Here is a 25,375-nt window from a genome sequence, read left to right as displayed (position 1 = left end):
GGGGGTGCTGGTAGCACAGTGGTTAAGAGCTCAGCTGCTAAAAAAGTTTGGCAGTTCGAATTCACCAGCTGTTCCTTGGAAATCCTATGGGGCAGTTCTACTCTGCCCTATTGGGTCCCTATGAGTTGGAATTGATTCAATGGCAATGGGTTTGGTTTGGTAGTACATTCTTTTACTCTGTAGTGGAGAAGCTGAGGCCCTTCCCAAAAACCTAACTTAGGAAATATGAGTATGTGGAAAGTGATGACTGGAAGGGAGGCCATATGCCTCAGGAGCACAAATGTTAGTGTTATCCTATGTGCAGCCAATCTCTCCTTTAACTTCCCTTTTATTATTCGGTATTGGTGCACCGCAAATGGAAACATCTCCCTTCCATCCTGTGAATCACAGAAAGCTTAGATACGATATACAAAGGCTTACTGATAAGCACTACTGTTGTGTGTAGAAGTCATGAATATGATATATGAATACACTGTAATGTTCAAAATTCCATTATCAATTCTGATTTAGAGAGTCTAGCACATGCTTGGTACTCCTGACTATGTGGAGATTTAAGAGGGAAAAAATAGTCCCTGCATCAAAGAGAACTTAAGGGGAAATTCTTCAGAACTTCTTTCCCTGCTCCTCTTTGTCAGACTACTCATCTTTCAGGCCTCAGCATAAACACTACTTCCTCCAAGAAGCCTGCTCTGATGTCAAGATGGGCTAGGAAGAACTCCTGTGTTTCCAAAGTGCCCTGTACCTAACCATCACCACACTAATCACAATGTCCTATGAGTGCTTGCAACCAGAGGTATCCCTGCAAAATGTAAATCTGATTTCAGTTGCCTGCCAGCCCCTCCCCACCTCCCAGTCACTACCACATGAACTTCCCAGACCCTGGTTCTCAGATCCAGCCCCACTGGCCTTCTTTTAAGTTCCTTGAATATACCATGCTCCCTTCCACCACAAGGCCTAAAGTTCTTGCTTCCCACCATGTCTGAAATGCTATCCTCACTTTTAAACTTCAATTTATCCCCATGTTATCAGCTTAAACTCTTCAAGAAAATTTTCCCTAACCACCGACATCCTCCCTCCAACTCCAACTAGGTCATATCCTCTTATTATATTGTCTTATGGCACCATTTACTTTGACTTGTAATTATAAAGTGATTATATGGTTACCATCTAAAATAGAAGAATGTAGAATTTGTGAGGTAGAAAATAAGTCTGATTTGCTCACCACTGCATCTCCCAGACTAGTATCTAGCACATACATTTACAACAATGACAAAAAAACCATTGCCATCACATCAATTCCAGCTCATAGCAACCCTATAGGACAGAGTAGAACTGCCCCACAGAGTTTTTAAGGAGTTCCTGGTGGATTCGAACTGCCGACTTTTTTGGCTAGCAGAAGTAGTTCTTAACCACTGTGCCAGCAGGGTTTCCACAAACATAATAGGTATCCAATACTTGTTAAATGAGCAAAAAATTTGTGCAATGAGTAAATGAATGTTTGTCTACTTCTCTATTCGATTGTTAAGTTCCTTGAGGATAGGAGCTGTATCTTATTTAACAATGAATCTCATACCTAGCATGATACCTAACACATAGGAAATGAATAACTGTGACTGAATAAATAAATTTGAATAAATAAATGAAGAAAAGCAAATAAGGAAAATTAACATTTTTCTGAGGGCCAATTAAGTGATAAATACTAAGCCATACATTTAACGAAATGACCCTTTGAAAAAGATTTTAATATCCCTACTACAATAAAAGAAAAAGAGGAAAGTAGAGCTTAGGAAGACTAAGTAACTTACCTACATTTTCTTGAGTTTGACCTCAAATCTCTCTGTCTCAAAAGACTGTGTTCTTAAGAAGAATTAAGAAATAAAAATTACTGGAAATTGAGATAATTACCTGTACCACAGAAACAGATGGATGGAGGTCATTGCACTTTGCTTTGTTTTTACAACTGCTGGCCCAGATGGAGTAGGTCTAAAACAAAAAATGTGCGGATTAATTTAAAAACAAACAAAAAACAGCTAGAAGGGCATAATTCTCAAAATTTTTTTTTACAGTTTTATTTATAAAATTATATTTCATTTTGCTATTTAATAAGCTTCAGTAAAAACTGCCTGCAAGTTTTCTTGTCACTTGTTTTGGTGTGCTCAGTTGTCCAAACTACGAAGGAGAGAAACAAGCACAGATCTATGCTTATCTGGAAATAGTCATCAGGAGGCTGGGATGGCTCTTCACACCAAACAGCTCTCACTATATTTTTTCCCAAATTTATCACAACTTTTTAAATTCCTATTTTACTGAACTCTCAGTTATTTTTCATACTTAATACACACACAAACACACACATACAATCTCCTTAGAATTAATATCCAATTTAGAAAATAAAGAGAAAAGACAATTAAAAATCGCAGATTTTATTTATTAAAAATAATTAACTTATTAAATTCCTATTTCTTAAAGAGAATTAAAATTAAAGATTTTATTTATTAAAAATAACATTAAATTCCTACTTCTTAAAATTAACTTATACGATTTAAAATTTTTGAAAATTAGACTACATTTTGAAACTTACCAAGAAAGAAACTACTGAAAAAAATAATAGAAAATTTGAAACTCTGTTTGAAAAAAGAGGTTCACCCTTTCCTTCAGAAAGTACTTGGCGCTTCTGTAATGCCAGATAAATGAAAGCAAACAACATTCCATGAAAGACTACCTGAAAAGTAAGGAGGGAAAATTTGCCTTAAACAGTTATTTTTCAATAAATAGCAATAATATTTGATTAAAGAGGAATGTAAGTGTAAAAGTACGTGTGTTGCAAGCTTAAAGGTTTGGCGTTTCTATGAAAAACTTAAATTTCAAGCCTAAAACTCCAAGAATAAAATAAAGCAATGATTGTTAGAAACCATCATCAGTAGCCGAGTGAGAGTCTCATACAACAATATGAGACGGGCTGGTTAGTTTTGAGCAGTCTCAGCAGCAAGTGAAGAAGTAAAGATGATTTAAGATCAGTGATCAGATACTATCTTTGAAACATGTGACACAATTTAAATGTACTCAACAAAGATAAAACACATTTCATATCGGTCCTTTCAGTCAAATAAAACCAACAGTAACACCATCAAGACCATATTTTAAGAGTAAAAAAAAAAAAATGGTGGACCAGAAAGCATGAAAGTTGTCCTTTTCAAACAAAGACTTAACATGAATTTTAAAGGTCTATCATGTCATGATCAAAAAATTTAAAATCATTTGATGTCAAGACTTTAGCAATGCTTTCCTTTTTCATTTACGGTTTTGAAATGCAATGCAGTACACTGGAAAGGACACAGGTAATGGAAACCAGGAACGGCACAGAAAACAGCCCTCAGAAAATATATGTTGAATAATAAAGGAATGAGTAAAAATAAAAGGAAGAAGGTAAAGCGTGAAGAAGGATATTTAACATCTATTCAGAGTCCAAATGGTATGCTAGATGTTTTATATGTTCTCTGCCAATTGAATTTTAAAATCTTAACTGTCTTTCAAGGTTGTGGTTGTGTGCTGTCCAGTCAATTCTGACTCAAGTGACCCTACAGGACAGAGCAGAACTGTCCCGTAGGGCAGTAATCTTTACAGGAGCAGATTGCCAGGTCTTTTTTCCCTCAGAGCAGCTGGTGGGTCCAAACTGCTGACCTTTTGGTTAGTAGCCAAGATCTTAACCGCTGTGCCACCAGAGCTCCTCCCTTCAAGGTTAAGTTCATGGACTCATCCTTAAAAGTGCTCTTTGTACACTTCTACTCAAAATCCATGCTGTACCTAATTATAAGTAGTAATCTTAGTTTTTAAACTAGATCATAAAGATCATAAAGCTTAGAAGCCTGGTAATATGCCTTCTTTCTCTAATATACCCTTTACAACACCAACACCTAGGGCACATATTGAGCTCAATAAATACTGCTTTGAATGGCTGAATTCTGTATACTAGGGATCACCTATAAGTCAAAATGATGACTCAAGCAAAATCTACTTTACAGACATAATTTTTCGGTATTTTCCTGCTCATATAGATATATACATACTTTCCCAGCTGTAAACTAAAGGGTGAGGGACTCATGCATGACTGCGTTGACTTACCAGATCAACATGTTTTGTTATTTTTAAGTTACTTAAAAACAGATTAAAATTTTCCAAATCATTTTAAAAATGTATAATTAGAAATGGCAGAAGATCAGAAGGTAAATACATACGTAACGGTCTAACCTCCATCTGAACCACCATTCGTACACATTCCCTCTCAGTTCGAAACACTTGGACAATGGCCAAAGAGAAAAGATCTTCTCAAATGCCCCCTAAGAAAGAAGTCCAGAAATAAACTAAGACGGTATAAGCCAATACTTATTTTGCAATAGTACTATAATTTTTTTCCTAAAGTTAGGATTATATAAGGATTATTCACAATTTGTAAATTCTATTTATTTCACTTGAAAGTATCACTTCATTTGAAATTTATTTGAAAATATAAATTTATTTTATTGTAACCAATAAAATTGACTTAAAGCTTTTCTGTTAACTTACTTTCACTTCACAAGAAAGGCTACTAAGACAATGTGCAAAAACAAACAATAAACCAAAACCCAGCAACTGGAAAATTATCCCATTTAAGCTTTTTAATCTAGTATATAAAACAGCTAATATTTACTAATCAAAACACGAAAAGGCTTTAGCGGACACAGTATCAATATTCTAAAGAATGATGGTTAAGGTTAAAATATAGTTTTTCTTTTTAAAAATGTCCTTAATAATCTATATTTAAATATTTGTGTTAAGAGACTCCTCTGAATTAGTCACCTTACTCAATCAACCATATCTAAATGCCATTACTAGCCTTTGAAACAAAGTTTACAATTTTATTCTTGTGAAGTTAGTGAGTGGTACTCTATTATTAATCTGACAGCCTGGAAAATCTGGGAATGAAGGGGCAGTAGTCTTGGGTACATTCCTGCACATTAATGAAGCCTTTCAAAGAAGAGAACAAAAACCTCTATTTCCAGGCTGAAGAATGACGACAAACTCTATTAAGGAAAGCTCCATTATTAGACTTAAGGCCGCAGCACAAAAAAAAGTAAGATCACCACTTTAAAAAAAGCTATTAAAAAACAAATCAAAAATATGAAAATAATATTAAAGTTAGGTACTGCTAAACCTTTAGGTCAGAAGAACTTTATTATTTTAATAAAATGCAACATTCTCCATTTAACCACAGGATTTCAAAGGGATAGAGAATATTAAAAATAGGTTCTATCAAAATCTATGTCCCATAAAATTAGGAATCTTACCAAGGTTGTAATCTCAAATACTTATAAATCATATACAAACACACACACACAATCTATATACGATCTATTAGGTCATATTGATGTAATAGATACATTATCTATTTTATATACATACATATGATCTGTAAGATCATATATATAGCAAATATATGATATGCTTCTAATTTAAAACAATTTTTAATTAAAAATTTTATTTCTTATATAATCAATAAACAAACATTTATTGAACACCCATTTCATGAAAAACACTGGGCTATGTACTTATCTTTCTTCTCCCATGGTCAATACTGACCCCAAACTGGGGAAACCAACCTCTGGGTCAACCTTCCTTTCTTTACCTCAGATATACCCATAGACTGTTGGGAATTTTAATGAATACTTCTTAAGTGGTTGTTGCTGTTACCTGGCTATTTCTTTATACATTTGCCTATTGTTTTCTTATGATTTTATTTATCTCATATAAAAAACCTTGGCAGTCAGGCAGAAATATAGATATCTTACATATTTCTAAACATAAAAATAAGTATAAAAGCCTATTAAAAAAAAACAGACCCATCTAAAACAAAATAACCCAGCTTTATGGGAACACATACACACACTGCCTATAGGGTCTTTACACTTGAAGCAGCCAGGCGTAAAACAGAGAGGGTTGGAGATCAGAGTAAATTGCAGAACGTGGCACAAGTACAGGTACTCAAATTAAAATATTTTGTTATAAATAACATAAAACTCGTTGCCTTTGGGTCAATTTCGAATCACAGCAACCCAATAAGACCGAGTAGAACTGCCCCGTTGGGTTTCCAAGGTTTTAATCTTTACAGAAGCAGACTGCCACATCTTTCTCTCATTGGGCAGCTGGTGGGTTCAAACCACAGTCCTTTTGGTTAACAGATGAGTGCTTCATCACTATGCTAGCAGGACTCCTTAAAAATGACACACTGCCCAAATAATATGTCTGCCTGATGGATTTCACCAGCAGGCAGCAGTTTGCCAGCCCTGTTAAAAATACCTGAGAAAATTTCAACTATCTGAATAGGAGGATAAGAGGGTAGAGGTAGGAAAATGATCAAAAATTTTATTAAATTAAGCATATTACATATATACAAGCCTCTTTGCTTCTAAGTTCGTTTTATTAACTACCAAAATTTTACTGTAGGTAGTTACATAAAAAAATAAGAAATACTTCGATACAATGAATAATGCACAAACCAAGTTGCAAATTCTGTCAAGAGAATTTTGATCTCCACTTAGAGCAGTGTCTTACAAGAGGCATTCAATAAACGTTTGATTGATCAAAGTCAAGTAAAATGGATCTTGAACAACTGCCAGAGGAAGAGCTTTAAATTGCTCTTACAACAAAAACAGTGGTAACAAAAGTGGATGGGTCTCAAAAGAACTATATTGAGTAGTCAGCTACAGACTGACACTTTTATTACAGTCATTAAAAAATGAAGCTTAAAAAAAAAGCTATGACTCTTCTCACATACTTTAATAGAGCTGAACTTTAAAACAAAACATAACAAAATATAAACTGAAAAAACTGTACAAACCTGAGAATATGCCAAAAAACATATACAAAACAGCAAGAACGCTAGCTTCAACAGTAAGCCAAAATGCCAGAAACAATTTCCTAAGAGAGAAAATATTTGAATTTACTAGGAAATGTAAATTTATATTAGAAAATGTATTAAATGCTAAAAAATTCTCTAACATTTATACGCTGCATAGTTCTTAAAATAATTTAAGGCTGCTTATAAGGATACACATAATACATTTGGGTGTCATAGGTTACAAGTAGAGCAAAAAGGGAAAAAAAGATGGAGGAGGATCCTTGCTAGGAATAAGTCTAAAACATACACAATACCCTATACACCTGCTGTTCATCCACTGTGAGTATATTTGAAAATGCCTCCTGGATTTAATTACACCTGTTCATTATCAAAAGTTACAAGAAAAATCTGGAACAATATGCTAAATGTAATTCTAACAAACATGTTGAATATAACTTAGGTGATACTATTTAAAGTTCCAAGGGGAGAGCTTAAACTCTCTAATGGACTGGGAGAGAAGATGCATTTTAACATATGCATATTTTAAATTGTGTTCAAAGTTAATACATGTTGATTGCTCAACTGATTAATATGCTGAGTTGTGTAAAGGACTAAACTACAGAGGCTGTTCAAAGACACTAATGGGCTTTATTGGAGGTTGGGCTTCAACTCCTGAAGAAGTATTTGACATTAATAATTGAAGTCAATGGAAAAATATTTTTTGATACACTATATTTCATTAAAAGGGTAAGTTAGTTTCAAAAAATAAAATTTTTTTTTCTTCTTCAAGAAAAGGGAAAGATTTTATTTTAACAACATGATCTTGAAGAAGGAAAGCATTAATATAAATGCCTTTGGCCTTGGTTTGAAAACTATCCGTAACTGGTTATGGGAAATTTGAAAACAGCAACATTTGGGCGCTCCGGTTTCCTTATGTGTAAAACAGATTGCTAATAATTTCCTAAAGGATTGCCTAGAAGATAGATTATATTAGTGCATTTAAACTTTGATATAAAAAGTGTTCTTGCAAATGAATGTTACTCAAAATCTCAATATAGGTAAGAAATCAAATAAAAGCAAAGCTACCAAGATTAAACCAAGGTGAAGGAAACCTGGAGCCCAACTTGGCTTCTGCTTCTCTAGCAAGCGCATCTCTTTTCTAGCTATCTCTACTCTGGCACTGTACAACACAGTTAGAAAACTGTTGCATTAGTTAGTATGTAAAATGGCTTTGTAAAATTAACATTTTAAAAAAGGAAAACATATACATACAAAATAAATGCAAAATATTCTGTACTAAGCCATGTTACTGAAACTACTTAGCTGTATTATCTTAGGAATAAATTTTAAGAACAAAATTTCAAAATATCAAAATTAAACATAAACTGTCTACATCTCTCAATATAAATAACAGCCTTTCGTAAGTAAAAGAAATTCAGTATACTGAGAGAATATATTTATTAACATTAGTAAGAGAGTATATTTACCATTTGCCTTTTTTTGGATTATCTGTGGCCATAGTGCTAGAGTAACATATATGACCATGAACCATACAGTGACCAAGGGGACAAAGTAGTAGAATTGGTAAGGTCGATCCATTACTATACATAATACCACTACGAGGAAATTGAGACGAAATAAGACCTGTTGAAAAAAAAAAAAAGGAAAGAAAATGGTTTTCATTCCAGGTATACACAAAAAGCAAAGTTGGATTTTCTCTGACAGAATATGTTTATTTAAGACTAAAATAATAGCTGCTTGAGTATATTTTATTAATCCTCAAAATTACATTTGTTCTACATTCACTATAAAGAGTTGAATATAAAATATTTATGCATCATTATATTAACTAAATCCCAGGAAATCTCCAGATTACTCTGTCCTCTGGCTACACTTGGCATCTTGTTAAATGTAGAGGAGGAGTTAGAAACCTTTTTCCTAGGGCTACAGTTTATATGCAGGTATTAGATTACCTCAACAAAAGGGTATCCATTTCATATCTTGTCTGATATTGATTTACCCCATTTGGGATTAAAATGAAGGGTTGTCATAGATACAAAATAATATCACTGAAATTAAAAAGCGTCTTTGGGACTTCTGTAATAGTCATTTCAGATATTAGTTTGATATCATTCAAAGAGCACAGAATTTGAGCAGATTTATATTACAGCTGGACCACTTACTATGTGACCTTGGGTAAATTATTTAATCCCTTTGAGCCTCAGTTTCCTTGTCTGTAAACATGAAGATAACAAATCAGGGATGTAGTGAGGAATAAATAAAATAATGTTTAGAAATTGCCTAGCATAAGGTAGAAAACTAATAAATATTAATCCACTTCTCAAACGGAGAAAACATAGCACATTTTAACAATTCAGGTTGTAACTGTGTACATTTCTACAAAACTAAAGTGAATTAGTGATGTTGTCCCTTGTATACCAATGCTTTTATTATATATTCTTCTAAATTATATTTGTCCTTTTCATAGTAATATTTATCTTGAATTATTAAACTTAGAACCCAGAAATAACAATTTTAAAGTGCTATTCATAAATTCAAACTACTTTCAGAAACCTTATTTATGTTTTCTGAACAGTTAGACAGAAAAGCATGTTGAATTGAAAGAAAAAGAAAAAAAATGAATGCATTCCTACCTGACATACTCTATAGATTCCAAAGTCTCCTTTGATCCAAAAGTATGAGAAATGTCCATAACCTGTTTGAAATAGATATGCAGCAACCAGAACTCGAATGTGCATATACACAGGCAAAAACTGTTGACAAAAATCAAAAAGTAAAAATAAATGTTAGCAATAACTATATCTTGAATTACAGTAACAACTACATTTAACCAAGATAACAGAGCTCATCATTATCATTTGCTATCATCACCTCAATGAAAAGAATTACTCTCAAAAGTTAGGCATTATCACAGGCAGTAAAAAACACAGTAATGAAGCAGAGCCAACATGGTGCCCTAGACAGACGCACCACGCCATCCCTCTGTAGCAAAAACCAAAAAAACTAAGAGAGAACTAGATCAAACACCGAATGGAAGAACAAACTAAAGGAAAACCGAGAACGAGGAGAAATATGGAGTAGAACTCCCTATCCAACTTACAGCATTACCATCTTAGAGCACAGCCAGCAATGACCATGGACAGGGAGTACAGGAAAGGCAACTTCATGGAGCTCCCAACAGGAGACAGAGCACTTGGTAACCAGAGAAACACACTTTCCCACCCCTCACCCTTCTGCACCATATGCCATCCTGATGGGCCATGCCATGCTGCTAGTCTAGAGAGCTACCAGTCTGCCATCATCCTGGGCCTCCCCTGACTCCACCACTGGCTCCTGCTGTGACATTTTTCCCCTTTTCTTCTTCCCTCCCACCTAGCCTCATACACCACCCACACCACTTCCTGACGGGCCATGCTGTACCATTCAGCTAGAGAGTTACCGGCCCACAACTGCACAGAGCCAGCACTATCCCTCCCCTCCTGCCACTGGACCAGCTGCTGAATGGTGAGAAGCAAGCCCATACCAATTCCTGTCCAACATCCCACCTATCAGGTAAGGGGCTGGAAATGCTTCTGTACTGCTGGACCAACATCAGGAGGCAGACAGAGCCTGCCCAGTTCACCCTGAGCCGTCTCACCAAACTAGTGTACAGTAAAGCAGGCTTGCTCTGCCTGCTGCTGCCCTGCCCATATGGACAAGGTGGTAAGAGCTATTGTGTCCACAAACGAGCAAACAGCAAAGTATGCCTGGCCAGCCAGTCCTCAAAACAAAGAAGCAGGATGAAAAAAAAAAAAAACACAATCAATAAATGAAGAAAACCATACCTTAATGTCTCAGAGACAGCAGGAAATATCAAAACATAAAAAAAAAGCAGGACAAAATGGCTCCAGCAAGTGACCAAAATAAAGAATTAGATGAACTTCTGGCAGAAGAAAAGGCAGGGGAACTACCTGTTATGGAATTCAAAAGACTAATATTTAGGGTTTTCCAAGAGATTAGGAAAGATATCAAGAAAAACAAAGACAGGTCAAGGAAAATATAGACAAAACCAAGGAAAACACAGACAAAGCAACACAAGGCTTCAGGAAAATAATACAAGAACAAAATGTCAAAATAAGTAATTAGAAATCATACAAAAACCGCAATAAGAAATCCAAAAGATAAAACACAAAATTTAAGAAATGGACAACTGAATTGAATGATTTTGGAGCAAATTTGAAACAATGGAAGACAGAGTCAGTGAGATTGAAGACATTCACGGATGCCACTTTGTTTGAGAAAAATTCAAACAAATGAATGAAGAAAACCTAAGAATTACCAGGGATACAATCAAGAGCAAAGTTCTGCACCTCTTCAGAGTTCCAGAACAAGGGGAAGAGTTTCCTAATCTGCAAAATGAGACTATCATCTCCTCCCTCAAAGGGTTCTTACGAGGAATGAACAAGTAATAAATGTGAAGTACTTTTGACATTAACTTGCACCCAGTTAGAATTCAATATATGATAGTTATAGCTATTAACCACCATATATCCTTAAAAAAAAAAAAAAAAAAATTTTTTTTTATCCTAAATATATCCTGGCTCTCACAGTTTCCCATGAGAAGATGAAAAACAAAACAAACAAAAATCTTACATTTTTAGCCTCCATATTTATAGAGTTTAGAGCTGTACATGTAACTACTTAAAGTAATTATTTAAGAAACACATGTAAATACAATTTAAAAATATTATTTTGCCCACTCTTATTTTTGAAACAATTTTATTTTCAACTCCTACATCAGTGTCTTCGTCACCACCAAGTGCCTTAGAATCATTTACCTTGTTTTTCAGAGCATCACATCTTCACTTCTCAGCTGAATGAAATTCAACACGTTCTGAATCTCCATATAGCGGGAGTCACTGGAAATGTTATCTCATTTACAAGTACTAATTCTCATAACCTTAGAACACTGTCATTCCACCTGTTTCCCAACCATTGGTCCTTCAGGTGTAGATTCATGATCTCCACAACATAAGTAAAAGGTGTGTTCAGTGACACCCAGCTCTTACAATTACAAAGCCATTTATTTAGGAATAATTACAAAATATATATAAAATTTCTTTAGCTTCTATTTTACAGACCCATCTGATCACCTCTGTAAGTATAGAACATTAACACTACTTATGGCCATTTCAGGTTAATGGTCTTCTCTAAATGGTAACTTTGTGGGACACAGTATTTTGTTGGACAAAATATTTTATTTAACTGGACATCGTAAATAAAAGATTTTATCGGGTCTCGAATGCATAGTATCTCTTTCTTTTCTAAGGAATAATACTTTTTGGAAGAAAAGAACCTGAGCTTATGATGGGCTATAAATCCTTTTATATAGCCTCCACTCTGGACAAACTGATAGATTCTCTGTCTTCTAAGCAGGCCCTTCTTGTGCTTCCCTGTCAACACTCCTTTTTTTGCCCATTTCTTCTACCTTGGAACATTCTCCCTCTAACTGCATTTTGCTTATACAAATCCCATTCTTCTTTAGATCCCTGTTCAAACTTTCCAATCTTTATTATCAGATGAAAATCATTTCTCCTTCCTCTGAGTTCCCAAAGCACCAACAACCTATATATCAAACTTAGACATTTGGTACATTGACCTTAATCATTAGTTCTTTTTAAATATCTTGTCTCATCATTAGACTAGAAACTTCCAAAGAAGGGATAACATTAGAATCATAGATGAAGGTAAGAAATGTAGTGCTGCAATAACCTCAGGATTTATCTAACATCTCATTCTTGAATGCCCTCTAAAATAGCTTCATTGTGTATTTGTCTGAAAACCTTTTAATAGCAGAAACATACAAACTCCTGAGGCAATCTGTTCTATTTTTAGATGGTCATTAACTGCTATAAAGCTATAAAACTGAAATCTAACTCTGGTGTAGTGGTTAAGTGCTATGGCTGCTAACCAAAGGGTCGGTAGTTCCAATCCGCCAGGTGCTCCTTGGAAACTCTATGGGGCAAGTTCTACTCTGTCCTATAGGGTCACTATAGGGTCGCTATGAGTCGGAATCAACTTGACAGCACTGGGTTTGGTTTAGTTTTTTGGTAACTATAAGTAAAAACTACCAACCTCAGCCCTCTAGAGCAGTGCTATCCGATAGAAATAAGATCTGAAACATGTAAAAAATGGCTACTAAAAAGTTAAAATAAACAGGTAAAATTAATTTTAATAAATATATTTAATTTAATATATGCAAAATATTACCACATCAATGTTCAATGAGATATTTTACATCTTTTATACTAAGTTTTTGAAATCTGGTGTGTATTTTATACTTACAACATATCTGAGTTACAACTAGCTACATTTCAAGGGCTCGACAGCCACATGTGGCAAGTGGCTAATATAATGGACAGTTTAGCTCTACAGCCATATGCATGAGCTTAATCACTCTTACAGCTGGTAGCCCTATACATATTCGAAAACATATGTCAAGCCTAGGCTAAACATTACCAATTAAACCATTCTACATAAAACATGCTTTCAAGTTCCTTTTAAGGCTGGGACTGGGATTACAAAGCTAGGATTTAGTTGTTATACTTAAACAGTAAATACAGTTCATTTAAGCTGAATTAAACCCCATCACAATTTTCCAAGATCCTATAAACTTTGGCCTATTACAAATTTCAAGTAATATTCCCTCAGTTTTTTATTTTGAGATATCTTAAACCAATAGAAAATTTGCAAAAATAATACAATGGGCATCTAATTACCACGCTGAACCATTTGAAAGTAAGTTGCAGACCAGATGACATTACTCCTAAATATTAGAATATTTAGGAACATAAGAATATTTAGAATCTAAGAATAAAGGATATTTTCTTACATGGCCACATTACCACTATCATACCTAAGAAATTTAATATGAATGTAATAATACCTAGTATGCAATCCATATTCAAATTTCCCCTATTATCTCAGTATTATCCTTTAGAGATTTAAAAAATTTTTTGACCTAGAAACAATCAAGGATCACATAGTGCATTCAGTTGTCATGTCTCTTTAGTCTCCTTTAATGAAAACCGGTTTTCTTTTTGTCTTTATGATTCAAGTACTACTTATAGCAACATTTTAATATTAAAAATAATTTTGAAATTCTAACTTTATCAAATTTAATAGTTAGGCTGACTTCTGGTTCTATTCTTTCTCAAGTCCCACAAATTTTCCCTCAAGACATTTTATTTAGGTCCCTTCATAAAAGTTATTTACGAACTGCTCCCCCCTACAAAAAAAAAAACCCTACAATGGAGCACAAAATCTACTGTGTACATAACATGCTGCTCTCTCAACATTAAATTCACAGTGTTTTATCCATAATTGATATAAATTATGTTTTAAAAAGAATGTTTACACTAACAATTTCAATCTGCCAGGCCATCTGGATTATTTTAGTAATTCCCTGGAATTTTTGACACAGTTTCTATTTTAGTATAAAAACATGGCACAACTAAAGTCTGACATATTTTATTCAAAATAAAAAGCATTAAGATTGTTGTTATGTGCCATGGAGTTGATTCTAACTCTTAACGACCCTGCAGAACAGAGTAGAACTCTCCCATAGGGTTTCTTTACGGGAAGGAGCCCTGATGGTGCAGTTGTTAAGCATGCTTAACTGCTAACCAAAAGGTTAGTGGTTCCAATCCACAAGCAGCTCTGCCAGAGAAATATGTGGCAGTCTGCTTCTGAAAAGATTACAGCCTTGGAAACCCTATGGGACAGTTCTATTCTGTCCTATAGGGTCATTATGATTCAGAATCCATTCAAAGGCAACAGTAATCTTTATGGGAGCAGATTGCCACATCTTTTCTCCTGCAGAGCAGCTGGTGGGTGCCAACTGCTTTCTGTCAACAGCAGAGTGCTTTAGCCATTGTGGGACCAGGGTTCCTTACATTAATATTAGGTAATTCAAATAATCAGGGCGGTTAGAAAGAGTTTTTAAACAAAGGCCCACACTTAAGTGCTCAAGAACCAAGTTCCAAAATTTGTTATAACCCACACTACTAATGCTTTGCCAATGAAGAGTTAATTTTTAACCACAAAAATCCTATACAAAAGAACTAGGATATGTTAATTTATCATAACAAATGATCTATTACTGAAAGGTATGTCATTCCAAAACAGAGACTTTTTTAAAAACTGTAATTTAGCAAGTACTGGGATGCACTCTAAGAAGTATTAGAATGCTAGTTTGGCAAATGATTATAACAGAACGCCAAATTGCCTTTATCCTTGTATCATTTAAATCTCTTCTGGAATCACTGAATTGAGGAACTCATCTGCCATTAATTCTTCGTACCTAATTTTTTTTTTACAGCAGTATCATCATTTAATATCTCAGCAACTAATTATGTCTCCAAGTGGCACTTTCTTAAAACAAAACCTTTTTTTTTTCCCCAAAATTGAGTCTTTATTCATGTGTCAGAGATATTTCTAGGTTTCAGTATTTATCTCTACTTACATCTTAGAGAATCTGTTAGGTTAATCTTACAAATTTTGAGCTAGGCTTATAAACTGCCCTACTGTGAACACTTAATTGTGTTCATGAGGGACCTGTACATAGATCAAGAGGCAGTCGTTCGAACAGAACAAAGGCATACCATGTGGTTTAGTCAGGAAAGGTGTGCGTTAGGGTTGTATCCTTTCACCCATACTTATTCAATCTGTATGCTGACCAAATAATCTGAGAAGCTGGACTATATGAAAAAGAACAGGGCATCAGGACTGGAGGAAGACTTGTTAACAACCTGTATTATGCAGGTGACATAACCTTGCTTGCTGAAAGTAAAGAAGACTTGAAGCACTTACTGATGACGGTCAGACTACAGCCTTCAGTATGGATTACACCTCAACATAAAGAAAACAGAAATCTTCACAACTGGACCAATGAGCAACTTCATGATAAAAAGAGAAGACTGAAGTTGTCAAAGATTTCATTTTTCTTGGACCCACAATCAACACCCACGGAAGCAGCAGTTATGAAATCAAAGGACACATTACATTGGGCAAATCTGCTGCAAAAAACCTCTAAAGTATTAAAAAGCAAAGATGTCACTTTAAGGACTAAGGTGCGCCTGACCCAAGCCAAGGTGTTTTCGATCACCTCATCTGAATGTGAAATATGGACAATGAATAAGGAAGACTGAAGAAGAATTGATGCCTTTGAATAATGCTGTTGGTGAAGAATACTAAATACACCATGGATTCCCAAAAGAACAAATAAATCTGTCTTGGAAGATGTACAGCCAGAATGCTCCTTAGAAGTAAGGATGGTGAGACTTCGCCTCACATACTTTGAACATGTAATCAGGAGGGACCAGTCCCTGGGGAAGGACATCATGCTTGGCAAAGTAGAGGGTCAGCGAAAAAGAGGAAAACGATCAACGAGACGGGGCAGCAACAATGGGCTCAAGCATGGCAACAATTGTGAGGATGGTGCAGGACCGGGCAGTGTTTTGTTCTGTCGTACATAAGGCCGCTATGAGTCAGAACCGACTCAACGGCATCTGACAACAACGACTATCTCCATCTCTCCTTGCCTCCAATCTCTTTCACTGTGCTGGCTCATAACTACTCAATTTCACTAGCTCCCCTCAGGTGCAGTGTCACAGGAATTTCATTGCTGACACAAGAGTACATATCACAGCCACATAGTGTCAGTAAAAATTATACTTCATTATTCTGCCTTCTGCCCTTCAAACCATTCATAAAATCACTGACAATTTTTGAAAATAATAGACTTAATGAATAATAATATTGCTTTCAAATTGTTAACAGATATCTAAAAACAATCCAGTAATAATATTTACCTTCTTAGTTGCTGCTACGAAAATTTGAAAATACTCCTTTCTGTGCAATATTCCCCTATTATCTCAATTTATCATTGATTCAAATACTGTTCATAGGCATGTGCTTTATAAAAGCAAATAAATAAAAAGCAATTCAATAGTCCCCAAATTATGAGTTTCTTAAAGTTTTTAAGCATATTTTATAGAAGTTAGTTTACATCTTAATTATAAAAACTTGGGTTAAAAGTGGTTATTAGATACTTAGGCTCACACTCAAAAGCAATATTTACATTGGCATCCATCTGTGTCCAAGAGGCATATTCTTTATTTGAACATTGGGGCAAAAGATTTACAAGTTTTTTATACTTTAAAAATGTAAAAATAATGAGGGGGAAAAAAGTGTAAAAATAGTTGGACAAGCATCCTAAAATACAGGGAAGGATAGAATCTAAAATAATAATCTAACCCCTGGACACCCTTTTATCTTATACTGAAGTCACTCCTGAGGTTCACCCTTCAGGCAGAGATTAGACAGGCCCATAAAACAAAACAAGACTAAACGGACACAGCAGCCCAGGGGCAATGATGAAAAGGAAGGAGGGGACAGGAAAGCTGGTAATGGGGAACCCAAGGTGGAGGAGGGGAGAGCATTGACATGTCATGGGGGTGGCAACTAATGTCACAACACAATATGTATATTAATAACTTAATAAGAAACAAATTTGCTCTGTAAACCCTCAGCTTAAATACAGTAAAAAATAAACGAAAATGTAATAAGCTAATCTGATTTCTTTTGAGAGTAAACTGATTAGTCTAAATCCTTCATAATTTAAGTGTCATCTACAAAGTTTCCTGATAACTTTAAACTAGCTGTTCAACATGATGACATGAAATACTATCCTTAGATTATCAGCTGTTTCTACTACATTAAAATTATGGTCAAGTAAGTACAAATCAATTATTGTCTTCTTTTACCTTCTTCTGTTATTTTTTAAAATTCAAAGAGTCAGGCTGTAGGAAAAGAATGGGAAGGCAGAAAGGTTAGGTATGAAATAAGAAGGATCTCTAAATGGTAGAGAATATAAAGCACAATAAAACTCCACATCCTTAAAGAAACATTAAAGTGACATTATTTACTATACTTTCTGAACTTTAATTCAAAATACTTACTGTACTTGCTCCAGAGATGTGATAAATCAAAATAACAAGTTGCATCCAGCCTTTCCATTCATCTGTCTGTTCTCTATTTAATACTTTAGTCTGTATAAATGAATCAAAATTTGTTTTAAGAATTTATCATCATGTAATTATTTGGACAGTATATATTAAAATTTATATTGCAGAAATTTAGCGTAAAATTTATAGAAATTTAAAATTGATATGTTAAAATTTTTCTTACATGATATAAAGTTAATGCTTCTGTCAAAAGTACCATGGAGAGAAAAACAATTAAAAATTATATTTCTTAATAAAATAAACACTGAAACTATTTTAAACGTAATACAAATTTGAAAAAGAAATTTTGAATATTTAAGTTGACCCTTATGACTTTACATTAAGGTTATATTTAAATTATGACAGATATGAGTATTCACAAGTCTAAAAATGGTTATTTTATAATTTTCTGTAATAAAATCTTAGAAACTCAAAGTTAGAAAAGATCTTACAGGTCCTTTAAACTGTATTGTCCGAAAAAGATCTACTATTGTACTTTATTTTCACTGGAGATGAAGAGTTATTTATTTCAATAGAATTTATAAATTCAAATAAATCATGCCTTTTAAGGAAACTACACAGATATTGTGAGCAATGAAAGCAATTCTAAACTACGAAATCCAGAATATTGCTAGTACTGGCCACACCATTACCTAAGTTCTAATTTGTGTACATATATGTCTATCTGTAAAGATATGTATGTTTGTACATATAGGCATTTGTTAATATATTTTTAATTTATAATTCTAATCTTAAAGACCATCATAAAACCAGGAGTACCTCTACTTCTCTATCCCCAAGAAGGCAAAAATAACACTAAATCATGACATCTTTTTCACATCATATTTTCTAACTTGTCAACAATCCTCATGTCGACTTTCTGAACTTCCTCTAAACTGTTCCTAAAAAGCAACACTAAGTGAATTATAACAGCAATATTCCTTTGTGTTTTCTGGAATGAGAAATGAATGATACTATTTCTTTTGTGTAGAATTTGTAATGAGGTAAGAAGACTAACATAAACTAAAAAGAAAATTATTCTTACCTCTTTAGTATTTTCATTGTAAAATACTCCCAAAACCAAGATGTAGATAATTGGAATAAAGAAAGATGAATGCGTATAAAATTTGTTTTCCTTCATAAATAGATTTGCACGGTCACACATGTAGAAATAAGCCATAATTAGGCCAAGTTTGCAGAAAGACTGTAAAAGTATTTCCAATGGAGACACAGGGATATTGATAATATTTTTCTTTTCCTCTCCACCTTCCAAATCAGTACATGGCTTACTCTTCCGATGAGCATTACGATGAATTATATAAAAAATTAGATATCCAATAATAGATAAGGTGAAAAAGCAAGCAGCTAGCTTCTGCATGAGGGTAAGAGGAGGCAGAGGTTGACAACAGGAACCATCTATAGGCTTCAAAATCTTATTGCAATACACGTTCATAAGAATCATTGCACTCTGTGAACAAATCAAATTATTTGGTTATTATCCTGTCAGTAATGTATTTCACATTAGATTTTCTCCTGTGAATACTGCCAATTTTCAACACTGAAACCAAAATGCTTTTGTACTTTTTGCTACCATTTCCCAAATACTCCTACAAATAATATTATTCCTTCAATCTGTAAGAGCTAGTTCAGGGTTTTTCAAACTCTTCTGACTATGACCCACAACAAGGAATTCACTTTACAACAAGACCTGGAACACACATATAGGAAACTGTACCTATTGTTACTATTTTTAATGTACCCTGACATTTTTCTACTCTATTTTTTTTTTTTTAATACTGATTTCATGGCTATTAATGCATCATGAGAAGAGCCCTGATGGCACAGTGTTTAAAGCACTCTATTGCTAATCAAAAGGTTGGCAGTTTGGACCCACCAGCCGCTCCGCAGGAGAAAGATGTGGCAGCCCGCTTCAGTAGACTTACAGCCTTAGGAACCCTATGAGGCAGTTCTACTCTGTCCTATTGGGTCGCTATGAGTCGGAACTGATTTGACAGCAGTGGGGTTTTTTTTTTTTTTTTGTATAGAATGGCTTTGGACGACCTTCAGTTTAAAAAATATTGACAGATGTCAAGGACTGAAGAATTTTAATTAGCAGACTTTCAAAACAGAAGATACTAGGATATTTAAAACCGAGTCTCAGTCATTACATGTGAAAGAAGAATGCAGAAAAACTGCCACTGGGGGTGAATTAACTTCCAGCTAGCAATATTTGTAATATACCTTTCATTTTGTTTACAGCTTATAGACCACTTAGGATTCTACTGTTTCATGATTTCTGATGTTACTTAAAATGGTGAATCATCGACATGGTTTGATAATAATAAAAGTATTCTAGGTAAGCTAACTGTCACAATTCTGTCTAGTTGAAGGTTCAGTCAAACTCTAGTTTTATAAAAATTTTACAGTTTAGGCATCTGAGGGACTCTAGATGATATTATCAAGCCTAAACTTTCAAAGTACTCAAATGTTCAGAAAATCTCACCCTTTTAGCCCTGAGACTTCAGGAGGTTCTGTGTCTGGCATTCCTGCAGATAGTCATCTATAGACTCCATATCAAAGTTCTTAACTTTCTTCTAGGCTAGGTCCATGAAGCTCCTTAAAGTATATCTACAACTGCGTATATATGTAATGTGTTTTTCTGTAAGAAGGGAACTGAACATTTGTTTTTTATCTGATACTCGAGGGGGTTATGCTCCCAAAAAGTGGCCACTGCTCTACAAACATCAATAATGCTAAATAATATGTTTTAATATCACTGAAAATGTGTAATAATGCAATTTTCTTAACCTAAATTCCTTTCTGTCAGTCATCTTGGAAATGTTGAGAATCTACTGTACCTTGAATAATGTATAGGGTATAAGAGGTACAAAAAAGTAATAGACAATATACTGTGATTTAAAAAAAATATGTGCTTAAGCCTATTCTTATAAGCCTAATCTTATATAAAACATAAAGCAGTTGTTTTTAAACATTAGTGTGCTGAGGACTTATAACCTTAGGAGAATATATATGTTAAGAGTAACTCATGTGAGTAGCCACCCCAGATACAACAAACGGGTCTCTATTACCCTGGAGCAGCAGAGGAAGAAAGAAACCCAGGAATGGAGGTCTAATTGCCTCCATGAATCTCCTTTGCCATGACAGTAGAAGAAATGGATGGTGCCTGGCTATTGTTATTGAACATTTTGATCAAGGGCTCAATAGTTGGATCCAGATCAAAGGAGGAAAAACGTGGAATAGAACTTCGAATTGTTATGGAACCCAGACTTAATGGTGGTGAAGCAATGTGGGTTGTGATAATCAGAGCAGTGACACAAATGTGAAGTGTATGTGTAGGAACTGTTGAATGGGTGTATGTTTTGTCATGTATATTTTCACCAAAATAAAAAAAAGTGACTCACAATAAATGAATTTTCATTTCTCCCTCCCATAACTTCTTTCTCTCTCTTAAGAGTACACTAAATCTGTCACTTCTTATATATTTACCTAGGTGATGGAAAACAAAATTATTTCTAGATCTATCTTTAGATAGGCTAAATACAAGTAATTAGAAAAAAGAATTAGGGTTGCAGAAAAAGAAATTACTTATAACCTTTTTATAGTGACTGTAACTATAACCAATTAGATATCATATTCCCTATCTACTGAGAGATAAAGAATTCTTACAGTTTCTCTGCTTGATTCAGGAAGATGTAAGCCATCCACAGATTCCATGATAGTTTCTTGAGCAATTAATTTGGAAACACTGAACATCTTAACATTTGATTTTGAATTTCTGGTGCTACTATTCAAAATACTGACTGCAGCTTCATTGTAGGCATCAATCTTCTCATTAGTGATCATTTTTCTATTTTCACTTAACAGATCTTCATAAACAGGATCTGTATATGAAATATATTTTTAACAGCACATTTAAAAAAGTCCAATTAGTAGACATTGTGATGATGCAAGTTTAACTAAACCCCATTTCATATTTTGTCCTTAAAGTCCAGATGGTTTCAGGCATCTAAAAATTCCTTTTTACATAAAGTTGGCCCAGATTTGCAATAGATTTCCTATCTTATATTCAATTTTTAAGTCAATCAATTTTAAGGCAATTAATTTTTAATTAAATCAATATAAAAGTTTAAAGAACTTTTATTCCTCGTCTCTATCATGTACACAGCTTTGGAGAAGCAGTTTTATGCTCTAATGTGTCTTAAGAATTTAAAACCTTTAGATGCTGGGTTACATTGAGTAAACAGTAAATTAAAACTGGATATAAAAGACTGTCTAATTAAAAATACCAGCCAATCTTTTCTTCTCCTGCTTAATCCTGTGAACTTTACTCACCCAATTAAAAGGTAACATTATTGAGGATCAAGGTTTGTTTATTTATCACTTACTATAAAAAAAAAACCAAACCTAGTGCCATTGAGTCGGTAACAAATTTAAATTTTAACTTTCCTCATATTACTAACAGAGAGTACAACAATAAGTCTGTAAATAAAATAGGAATTGTGGACCAGACTGTCACCACACCTTATTATTCCTCTCAGCTTGACATTTCAACTTGGAAATAATCCTAACAGTTTCTGACAGAAGCAGAGCCAACATGGTGCTAAGACCAGTACACTATGTTGTCCCTCTGCAGCAAAGACGTAAAAAACTAAAAAAAAAAAAAAAAAAAAACTAAGTAAAACAAAAACAGATACAAACGACAATCCTGGAACCCTAAGAATCAAATGAAGGGATAAAGAACTAGATCGAGCACCAAATGGAAGAAGAAACTGATGGAGAACAGAGAACAAGGAAAGCTACAGAGTGGAGGTCCCCTGCCACCTAATGCAACACCAAACCAAAAAACCAAACCCAGTGCTCCCACATTCCCTGACCAGGGTCATTGCTGGCTGTGTTCTAAATTAGCAATGCTGTGTTGCATTCATCGCTATTCATTGCTAATTTAGAACACAGCCAGCAATGACCCTGGTCAGGGAATATGGGCAGGCAACTTTACTGAGCTCCCAAGAGGAGACAGAGCACCCGGTAACCAGAGAAACATGCTTTCCCACCTCTCATATCTTCTGCCCCATACTCCACCAGCACCCCTTCCCATTGGGCCACACTGCACTACTTGGCTAGAGAGCTACTGGCCTGCTGATACCCCAGGTCTACCCTGCCTCCACCTGCTGGTTCCTGCTGCACCTTTTGTTCCCCTTCTTTCTTCTTTTCCTTTTTCCTTCCTACCTAGCCCCTCCCACCACCTCCACCCTACCTGACAGGCAACACTGAACTGCTCAGCTAGAGAGACACAGGTTTGCCAGCATCCTAGGTCCACCCCACCCCTTCCCACTACTCCATTTTTTTCTTCTTATCCCTTTCTACCTGCCTCCCACCTAGCCCCATTCATCACCTACACCCCTCCCCGATGGAATATGCCATGCAGCTCTGATAGAGAGACACCAGCCCATGGACACCCTGGATCCATACCACATCCACACACCAGCTCCCACTGCACCATTTTTTTTTTTCTCTTTTTCCCTTTCTTCCTCCCACCTAGTCCCATACGCCTCCTCCACCCCTTCTTGCTAGGCCACATGTTGCCGCCTTGACTGGCCCATGGTCAGCCCAGGCCTGCCCCACCCCTACTTGATGGCTCCTGCCACACTTTTTTTTTTTTGCTTTTGTTAGTTTCTCTTCTTTCTTTTCTCCCTCCAACCTAACTCCATACATCACATCCCCTCCCTTCCAACTGGCCCTCAGGTCCACCCACTCCCACTTATCAGCCCCCACTGTGCTGCCATTTTTTTTTCCTTCTTCTCTTTCTTCCTTTTGCTACTCCTTCCAACCTAGCTCCATGTACTACCTCCCCATCATGCTGCCAGACCCTGCCCTACCACCACTGCTACAGAGCCACTGGCCCACCACTGCCCCAGGTCCACCCACCCCCCACTACATTGCCACTTGCTTAATTTCTTTCTTAATACTTCCAACCTAGCCTCATATGCCACCTTCCCCCCTTTCCTGCTGGCTCCGAGGCCTGCCCAATCCCTATCTGACAGCTACCCTTTTTTAATTTATTCTTTTGTTCTCTTTCCCAATCTCTTCTTTTCTTTCTCCCACTCACTTAGCCCTGTACATCAGCTCGTCCTTCCAACAGGCCCCTAATATGCTGCCGTGACTAGAACATCAATGGTACTCAAGCCTGCCACCACACTGGACCTGTACTGTCCCTCCAGCACTTGACTAGCTGCCAAATGGTGGGAAATGAGCCTGTATAACTCCATGTCTGACACCCAGGCCTATCTGGCAAGGAGCTATGAACTCTCCCACACCGCTGGACCAACATCAGTAGACGCACCCGCCAGTCTGCCCTTGGCCACCTTGCCAAACCAGTGTAGAGTGAAGCAGGTGCTCCTCATCTGCTGCTGCCCTGCTCACAAGGACAAGGTAGTGAGAATTATCATGCCTACAGATGAACAAGGAGTAAAACATGCCTGGCCTACCTGCACTGACATATCAAAAGAAAATAAAAAAGGATAAAACAAATGAATGTCCAATCAATAAATATAGAAAATAATACCTTAATATCTCAGAGGCAGTAGACAATAAACATTTACAACATATAAAAAAGCAGGACAAGATGGCTCCAGCAAGTGACCAAAATAAAGAAACAAATGACCTTTTGGTAGAAGAAAAAAAAGAAAAAAAAAATTTTTTTTTTTTTTTTTATAGAATTCAAAACACTAATATTTAGGCACTCCAAGAGATTAGGAAAGAGATCAACCAAGGAAAACAGACAAAACCAAGGAAAAAATAGACAAATTCATAGAAAACATAGACAAAACCAATGAAAACAGCCAAAATCAAGGAAAACACAGACAAAGCAATAGAAGAATTCGGGAAAATAATATGTGAACAAAACATCAAAATAAATAATTAGAAATCATACCAAAACAGAAACTAAACAACCAAAAGATAAACCACAACATTTCAGAAATGGACAACTCATTAGAACGACTTAGGAGCGAATCTGAAACAATGGAAGACAGAATCAGCCAGACTGAAGACAAATCCATGGATGTCACTTCTTTTTTTTTTCCAGGAAAAATCAGAGAAAAGAATGAAGGAAAAAAAAAAACTAAGAATTATGTAGGACACAAGCAAGAGCAAAAATTTACTCATGATCAGAGTTCCAGAACAGGTACAGTAAATGGTTAACACAGAGAAGATTGTTGAAGATTTGTTGGCAGAAAACGTCCCAAATATCAAGAAAGATGAAAAGCTGGCCATCCAAGAAGCTCAACGAACCCAGTATAGGATAGACCCCAAAAGAAAGTACCAAGACGTATTATAAACACACTTGCCAAAACCAAAGACGAAGAAAAAATCTGGAAGTACCTTGAGAAAAATGCAAAGTCACTTATATAGGGGA

The 25,375-nt window shown here is 35.3% G+C and overlaps 1 protein-coding gene across 2 annotated transcripts in view; it reads right to left on the bottom strand.

The window, feature by feature from the left end:
- The window catches only part of CASD1 (CAS1 domain containing 1), a 67,757-nt gene that overhangs the window by 5,395 nt on the left and 36,987 nt on the right, over window positions 1-25,375 (bottom strand). For both annotated transcript variants that reach the window (XM_049893495.1, XM_049893496.1), the window contains 9 exons: window positions 21,628-21,842; window positions 18,986-19,408; window positions 17,896-17,985; window positions 9,529-9,648; window positions 8,362-8,518; window positions 6,875-6,954; window positions 4,236-4,337; window positions 2,582-2,722; window positions 1,906-1,983 (listed from right to left, as the gene is read on the bottom strand). In XM_049893495.1, the coding sequence (XP_049749452.1) occupies window positions 1,906-1,983; window positions 2,582-2,722; window positions 4,236-4,337; window positions 6,875-6,954; window positions 8,362-8,518; window positions 9,529-9,648; window positions 17,896-17,985; window positions 18,986-19,408; window positions 21,628-21,842 (1,406 nt within the window). The remainder of the gene's footprint in view (window positions 1-1,905; window positions 1,984-2,581; window positions 2,723-4,235; window positions 4,338-6,874; window positions 6,955-8,361; window positions 8,519-9,528; window positions 9,649-17,895; window positions 17,986-18,985; window positions 19,409-21,627; window positions 21,843-25,375) is intronic.

The sequence above is a fragment of the Elephas maximus genome, chromosome 8, assembly GCF_024166365.1.
Source record: "Elephas maximus indicus isolate mEleMax1 chromosome 8, mEleMax1 primary haplotype, whole genome shotgun sequence".
Classification (NCBI taxonomy): domain Eukaryota; kingdom Metazoa; phylum Chordata; class Mammalia; order Proboscidea; family Elephantidae; genus Elephas; species Elephas maximus.
The sequence above is the reverse complement of the archived record's forward strand: the minus strand, read 5'-3'. Positions and strand labels throughout refer to the sequence as shown.